Source organism: Atractosteus spatula, chromosome 19, assembly GCF_055471065.1.
Source record: "Atractosteus spatula isolate fAtrSpa1 chromosome 19, fAtrSpa1.hap1, whole genome shotgun sequence".
NCBI classification, from domain to species: domain Eukaryota; kingdom Metazoa; phylum Chordata; class Actinopteri; order Semionotiformes; family Lepisosteidae; genus Atractosteus; species Atractosteus spatula.
The window spans coordinates 9,611,162-9,619,083 of record NC_142724.1 but is presented as its reverse complement, the minus strand read 5'-3'; the positions used below and the strand labels follow the sequence as shown (position 1 = coordinate 9,619,083).

General features: G+C 42.5%; 1 protein-coding gene across 4 annotated transcripts; it reads left to right on the top strand.

Moving 5' to 3' along the window:
- The first annotated feature begins 484 nt into the window (after positions 1 to 484).
- Positions 485 to 5,478, top strand: sys1 (SYS1 golgi trafficking protein). Of its 4 annotated transcripts, none has more exons than XM_088937412.1 (4): positions 485 to 701; positions 1,701 to 1,963; positions 2,786 to 2,853; positions 3,055 to 5,478. In XM_088937412.1, exons 2-4 carry the CDS (start codon positions 1,802 to 1,804, stop codon positions 3,293 to 3,295), a joined length of 471 nt encoding a protein of 156 aa, XP_088793538.1. In that variant the 5' UTR covers positions 485 to 701; positions 1,701 to 1,801; the 3' UTR covers positions 3,296 to 5,478. The 4 variants fall into 4 exon arrangements, with proteins under 4 accessions (XP_088793538.1, XP_088793535.1, XP_088793537.1 ...); XM_088937409.1 differs by having other exon boundaries at positions 485 to 705; XM_088937411.1 differs by having other exon boundaries at positions 503 to 705; positions 1,604 to 1,963.
- The last annotated feature ends 2,444 nt before the right edge of the window (positions 5,479 to 7,922 follow it).

The following is a 7,922-nucleotide window of genomic DNA, read 5'->3' as shown; positions in this document are numbered from 1 at the left end:
AAACGATTTTTAGGATTGTACTCCCAATCCCTGAATCAGATACCCTCCTGCACTATTTTGCAAGGATAATACAGACTTTTTATTGTTATGTTTATGTAAGCGCCTTTAATAATGACGTGTCTGTATCCTACATCCGATGTGTAACGTTCATCAAATTGTATTGTTATTACTGTAAGTCATTTAAAATAATTTCTCCTTCGCAATTTTCATCACATTCAACGATCTCCGATGTCAGACATTATTTCCATTCGCTGTAAAGTTTATCAGTTGTAACTGTAATCATCAGAGTTAATGAAATGTTAACAGTTTCAGTTCATACTAGGCTCTACATGTTATCCAGCTGTTTCAGGTTGTGCAGGAGAGTTTTTTTTTCCGCTAAAAGTCCCCGACATGTAAACAATAACACGTAATTTCCGGTTTCTTACTGAAACGAATTCATTGGGTAGCCAATCACATCGCACACATTCTCTGTCTGGGTCCAATCACATCTAAGGTGAATGACGTATTGTGACGTCACCTTGTCCCGATTGCAGTAACTTATTGCAGGTTTCGACTGTTTTGGATGAACGTTACTTAAAATTTGTCTGTGTTGATAAATTCATAAGGAATAATATGTTTGAAACGGGAATTCGGTTCCGGGACTGGTAATTCTGGATTTATTCAGAAGATTACAAAACGCTGCGTTTAAACGGACGTTTCCTGTAGGTAAGCAAGCAAGGCCTAGGGATTGTACCGTTTTCTGTCTCTTTCCGAAATGCTTGAACCGGCTGGTCTGTTAACAGACGTTTTAGTTGCAACTTTCGGGGACCTTAGGGGAATGATTAGAAGTCTGTTACAAATGTATTGTTTCGGGGAGTCAAGTTTATAGAATCCGGGGGCATCAACGGTGCGTAGTGTCCAACAAGTCAGAGTGATTATTCCACGTACCCACTCGAGTGATTTGTGATGTGTTAGTTTAGTATTATAGTTACGAGTTTTCGGTTTTCATTTTTAAACCATCTGCAGACGTTTAGCAGGTAGTGTCCTCACTAGACTCCAGCAAATCGTTTCAGTTTTATACTTTGTGTATGTGTTATGTTGTCATTATTTACTATAATTATCCTATACTCTATAATACCCTATAATACTATAGTTGGGATTTATGTACCCTGCATCTCTGTCCTATTGCAGATAATCTTGTTGGGATATGCAATGTCATAACTGGCTATAATAAATGCGCAGTCATATGCGTCTGTATCAGCAAATTGCAGGACACGTTAGGCTAATCGGGCTCCGGATTAGTCATCAGTGTCATCAGCAAACTGTGTTGGAGAGTTTGCTGAGGCAAACCGTGAAATAGCTGTGATGTGGGGGGAAAAAGCGTCCGGTCTTATTTCATAATTAACGGAGTCTTTTAGACATTGGTGGTGGTGGAGGGGAATCCCCATTAACTGTAAAGCGCTTTGAGTGGAGCGTCCAGATGTATTTAACTGTCCTGCCAAATCCTGAACTTGACTGAATTTGTCACTGATGAATTGTCCAGTATGGCAGTGAGCAAGCTCTTTATTCTCTGAACTATAAAGAGAGTTTTGATCTGATTATTGTGCCTCTAACCTCTGTACAGTGTTTCTCTATTCATCTGTATTCCCCAGAAATTCAGCTTTTCCCTGAAAGAATGCTGATTAGCCCTTGCTGACAGCCTGCTTGTGTGTGAACTGCAGGGGCCTTACCCAAGTGCTGGGGTGTTGGACAGTCGGAGGGAAGGGGGTCCCCTATCTTCGTCCCGGGGGGGCTCTGATCCCCCCTTCGTCTCAGCGCGGCCATGGCAAGTCACTTCCGCAGCTACATCTGGGACCCTGTCCTCATCGTGTCTCAGATCGTACTGATGCAGTGCATCTACTACAGCTTCCTGGGCTTGTGGCTGGCCGGCGTGGATGGCCTGGTGCAGAACCGCCGCTCCCTGGATCAGATCTTCAGCTACGAGGTGTGCCGACAGGCCTGCACTCGGGGCTGCATGAAGCAGTTCCTCAGCTCTCACACAGATCGGTGTTCTGCTGGGGGGGTGGCATAACGGACACTTGGGAGATTAGCGTTCAAAATCAGGGAAACAACTACAGAGCTTTGGAATGTATTAGAACCCAGTAAAAAGAAATGTCGAATCTGATTTGTGTGGCAGGAAAAGAGAGTTGTTCTTGCACACGGGGAGGTTTTCCTCTGTGGGGATCTGATCAAAAGAAAGCTGTTTTTAATTAAGACAGTGGTCCCTTGACTGCATAACTAATAACGTGGCAACTATCTCATAACTTTCCCCAGTTTCTGGATTAAGTAAAAATGTCAGACCCCATTAATTTCAGCTTCTAAACTCAGTACTTGGTGGCAGAGCTCTATTGGAGTGGGTAGGGCAACTGGCACATGGAAGACTACCTTCATTCATTTTTAACTGCCTTGGAAAAACTTGCTCCTTTTTCAGATTTTTTTTAGCTTAGATTACATGTAAGAGTAATTTGTTCTCATTTTAGACTTTTGTGTAGCACGTTTTGTACTAGACTGAAAAATCACTGAAAGTCATCCATCTAGTCAGTAATATAATGTCCAGTTGAATAACAGTGGTTCAGGAATTTAGGAAAGAGATGATCTTGTATAATATTCCAACAGTAAGAGGGTAATAATACAAACAATGCCCCTTTAAAAGAACTAACCTACCAATATAAGATGACTGAAATCTGAGTAGAAGCCACTGAAAATCGTGAGTGATGTACTGCCTGTGCAGGGCTGTCATGATGGTGCAGTTCTGCTGTTTTCACAGGTTCTTGGGTTTTCTACACCTCAAGGACGACTCTCGATGATGGCATTTATCCTGAACTCGCTCACATGGTAAGGGAATCTGCAGCTCATTGTCACTTTTTCTGTGGTCTCACGGGATAGAAGTGTACTCTGATTTGAATAATGATCCATTTCCGATTTTCTGGCTGCGGGATTTTATGGGGAAACAACACGAAGTGCTGAATATTTTAGAAATGTTCTGTCAGTTTTGCTCAGGCCTTGACGTGTGTTCTGTTCTGTGTGATCTGGCAGTGCGCTGGGCCTGTGGTTCTTCATCCGCCGCGGGAAGCAGTGTCTGGACTTCACTGTCACCGTCCACTTCTTCCACCTGATTGGCTGCTGGATTTACAACTCCCACCTCCCTGCTGCCCTCTCCTGGTGGCTGGTGAACATAGCATGTATGGCTTTGATGGCAGTGATTGGGGAGTACCTGTGTATGCGGACTGAGCTGCGAGCCATCCCAGTCAACAGTGGGCCCAAGTCCAGTCTCTGAGGCAGCAGGGATGTCTGCAGGGGCTGCTTTGTACCCTTCAGAGACTATGAACTCAAAGCCTGGGGGTGTCCTCCAGCCACCCATGTAACTGGCATACAATTTGTAAGTGTGGTGGGACCTATCACTTGGCCAGTTGGCACAGATACGATGAACATTACAAGCAGAGCTGCACAAAGCAATTGTTAGATAATTTGGTGTTCTGAAACCCTGACTGAGGTGAATAACATTAAACAGCTGCTTTGGGTTTTGTTTTGTGAAACAGAACCTGAAGGGAAGAAATTAAAGAAACAGACTCACTTGGCAAGGGGAGGGAGTTCTGCAGTCTTTTCCAGATTTTGTCCTCATTAAATTTGAAATGATTGTCGGTTCAAAGTTTTCCTTTTTGATTGCGTGAATGGAATACCCTACCCAATACACATCTGAAATCAACCTACGGAGTCTTTTGAATTAATTTATAGAACTTTCTGGTCAACCAAATTTAATAATTGTTTCATGCAGCTCTAACAAATCTAATAAGCAAATAGGTTTATGGTCAATGTGAAAACTCTGTATTTTGAGCTTTTCAGCACTTTTTTTCCCCACAATGAGCTATTACAATGTGGGACATCTGGTTCTCTCACCTCATCTACTTTTAATACTCTGTTTTGCTCAGTGTTGGATTTGTTTTGGGAGGACAATGGTGATTTAAAAGCAAAGGGACAATATTTCATTTTTATCAAATGGCCATTTTCTAGGCTTTTATAGTTGACTACAAGGTCTTATGGACATGGGACCACCTGAAATGGAAGTAAATTAAGCAATTTTAACACACCACCCTCCTGCCCCGGCATAAGTGTGAGACTCACCCTGGTCTTCCAGTCTTGGGTCTTACAGACATCCAGTACTTCTTCTCTGTGAATGCTGTGGATATTGGGTGCTTTCCTTTGCTAAGATTTTCAAAGAGCAGTGTTGTTGATTTTATTAAAATCTTGTGGGAGAGAAATCAAGCTACCCTGTATGCCAGTTTAAAAGTCTTACTGTTTAAACTACAGTAAGCGGTTTAGCTTAATAGTGCTAATATTTGACAAACCAATTGTAACAGTATTTTGAGGGCTCATTTCAAACCTGAGCTGTGTGCCCTGAGTATGAGCTGATTTCCTCTCTTCTTACTGAAGGGTCCTTGTGGCCCCTTCGTATCCAGTTACAGCTGTGTTTTAAAAGCTGAGTGACTGGTGTTGAGCAGGTTAGCATTAATATAAGCATAAAATGAAAAAAGTGAGCTAAGCACTTTGAATTAACAGGGCTAGTGTTAAATGGCAAGTAATGGCAAGACAGAAAATGCAGATTTTGTTTATCCAAATCTCCTCAGTTATCAGTATTTTGACTTGTAGCTGTTGGTTTCTAAGCAGGAAAGGGAGGGATTTTCCATCCAATGTGTGTAGGAGTCTGTGAAAGAGAATAGGGTCTTTTCCTGGCTAACGTGACTCCTAGGAGGGGGTGGTACCTGGAAGTTTGTAATGAGGTTAGGGAGAGATATGCCTCTTCCTCAGTCGCTGCTAATGTCTCCTGGAGACCCTGGGGGTGCTTGTGATAAGACGGATGGCTCTATCAGGTGGATATATTGGAGGTGCATTGAGGTCCTTGTTCTGCCTGTGCATTACAGGGACTGTAGACAAAAAAAAATGAGTCAAACAGCTGGAGAGGAAATGCAATACCACTGTCAATTCCATAGTTCTATGTAAAGAGTTTCTATTTGCTTAATCTCCTTGAATCAATCACAACCTTTCTTTCTTAGTAATTACATACCTTATGCATTGGGATGTTTTTCAACAAGCATCTCTAATTTTGAGAACCCAGAACCCCAGAAATAAACTCTCCTGGATGTACATAAAAACATTTATTGACAACTACAGTTCATATGAGCCTGAAGAGAAACTTGATGCTGTATACCGAGTTTCTTGGTTAACCCCCATGTTGAACCTAACACTTTGGACTACTTTGCTGTTTTATATGCACCTGTCGTGAGCCCTGCAAATGCTTTCCTCTTGCAGCATTTTGTTCCCAAATTTGATGGAAACTGCAGCCTGGGCTGCGACTGGTGCTGAGATTCTTAAAGGCTTTTTGACAGCGGCACATTTTCGTTACTGTGTGAGAGTACCCTGGAGGTTATTGTGAAAACCAAATAAAGGTCATCTGTAATGCAAGTAGCATTGAAAGGATGTTTGATTCTAGAAGTCCTTGCTCAAATGAAGTCACACGATGGTCACAGGTGGTTTTGGTTCTGTGGGGGGGGTGGGGAAACATACAGGTGGCTGTGCCCCACGCTTTGACACCCATCCTTTAGGATCCATCAACATGTTGGGTTTTTGCTTTTTGTGTGACTATAAAAATGATTTGGGATAAAAAATAGTAATTGAATAATCCCCAGCTCTCCAGCTCAAGCTGTGTGGTTTGAGCTGGCTTCCAGCAGGCCTGTAGGGGAAGTATTTTTGCACTGGCAAAATCTCTCTGTCCCCCTTCCACATCATGATTGTATTCACAGATGAGTCACTAAGGTGTTTAGCATCTTAGAATGAGCAGCTGTGTTAGCCAACAAAGGTTTAGTATCCGAAAATATTCTAAAATCCCAGTGCCCAGACTTGGGAGTCTCCTAAGTCAATCCACTTGTGCTTTTATAAGACAGTTTTGAGGCTCCATACTAACTCACTTAAGGTGGGAGATGATACCTACTGTGTTACAAAGAGCTGGACTACTGTATATCCTATTTCAGGCTTTCCCAGCAACATGCTCAGGCAGGTGTGATCTTGTTAATTGTCTCTGTGAGGCTGCCTGGTATTGTTACAGTTTAGCTCTGTTGCCATGGTTCCAGAAGTGCCGTAAGATCTCTTTTCCTGGATCTCCAAAGTCCCGCTGAGTCTGGCTGTGCTAAAATCTGTCTTTGGCAACCACTGTGCCTTGGACTCCCAATGACCGCGTTCTGAAAAGGATGACTTGTAACCTCTTAATTTTACAAGTCTTTTTCCTTCATGACTCACAGGACTTTAGTTTATTTCCTGCCCTTGAGTCCGATTATAGTTATAGAATACAAAGGCTTGGCCTTGGAGACTTGGTGATTTTCATTCCAGTTAAGCTTTTTGTTCCTTAACTGTGCCTTTTGTTACCTTAAAGACCCAAGAATAAGCATGTCTTTTGCCATTGGTTAAACTGGTCTACAAAACTTGGATGCTTGGGCATCCCCCACTGCTATGTCTGGATGCACCTCAAATTTCCCATTATGACAGAAAATGAAGTTAGCTGTTCTTGTGTGTTTTATGTATTCTGACCTCATCAACTGTAAAGGTCCATCCATCCATTTTCAGCAACTGCTTTATAGCTGGAGGGTTGGGGCATGCCAGCAGGCACAGGGTTCAAGACAGAGCTTCACCCTAGCCAAGGTGCCATTTACTGGAGCACAAACACCATTTTCTAGCAGCAATGCAGGTTCAACACTCCCTGAGCTTGGATATCTGAGCTCTGTTTGCTTAAATGTGGTATGTGTGTAACATACACAGTTGGTGAAGTAGAAACTGTCATCCTGAGCCAAAACGGAGACAGAACATCCTTCAGGACACTGTTTCATACTATAATTGACATTTTGTAATTAAGTTGTGGTCGTCTAACCTGACCTTTCATGCCCGCTGGTTTAACAAATGCCTTTGGTTTTTCATTTTGTCTTATTGTGCTTCTACCAGATTTTTATATACAATACATCCATTTATGTAAGCATAGAAAAGCTGGTTGCCATATCACTAATGTCCACTAGATGGCGGTGTCTTAAAACTATCGGTGCTTTACCCACAGAACTTTAAAATGTTGACGAATTCCTCATGAAAGCTTTCTTTCGGCAATCAAGTGCTGTTTATTTGCCTGTTTAACCATAAATGTTCAAAGTAATGAAACAGCATTACTTCAACAAAAATATGATAAACTTTCTTACTCTCTACTCTGGTCAGCTTTGGCACCTGGATTCCAGGCCATTAGCTTTACTGCTGCTGATCCTTAATTATCATAGTGTTGTGTAGCATCAGGCAGCATGATGGCACAGTGAGTAGCATGGGGCTGAGGTGCCGTCTGCATGGAGTTTGTATGTTCTCCCTGTGTTCATGTGGGCTTCCTCCAGGTGCTCTGGTTTTCTCCCACAGTCCACAGCCATGCTGGCGTGTTAATTGGCTTTGGTGTGAGTGTGTGCCTGTCTGTGTGTCTGCCCTGTGATGGACCTGAACCCTGCTGTTGCTTGCTTGCCAGTATAGGCTCCTGGTTCCTAGTGACCCTGAACTGGGATCAATCTGTTACTTATTAGGAGGATCAAGCTCCTGTAAAATTGTGGAATCCAGGTTGACCAAACTTGCACTACATCCAGCTTGCTGATCCATTCAAGAGTTGTTAGAAGACCTTGGTGCACATTTCAGAATATATCTCCAGTACTGCAATATATTTCCACCTATATCTTGGCCCATGTGGACAATATCACAGCTTCAAATGTCATCTAATAGCACTGACAGTGATTACCTCATCATCCCAGTCTGTTTAAGATGCTCAAATGGCCTAATAACACAAATACACTGGATAACAATGCCATCCTCCTCAAGTAATATGTTTGTGCTGATGA

What these genes read in the sequence shown, in the direction of transcription:
- sys1 (XM_088937412.1), top strand. Translation starts at nt 1,802, where the DNA reads ATGGCAAGTCACTTCCGCAGCTACATCTGGGACCCTGTCCTCATCGTG. An exon ending in ATCAGATCTTCAGCTACGAG is followed by an intron (nt 1,964 to 2,785) that starts GTGTGCCGACAG and finishes CTGTTTTCACAG; the next exon opens with GTTCTTGGGTTTTCTACACC. An exon ending in ATCCTGAACTCGCTCACATG is followed by an intron (nt 2,854 to 3,054) that starts GTAAGGGAATCT and finishes GTGATCTGGCAG; the next exon opens with TGCGCTGGGCCTGTGGTTCT.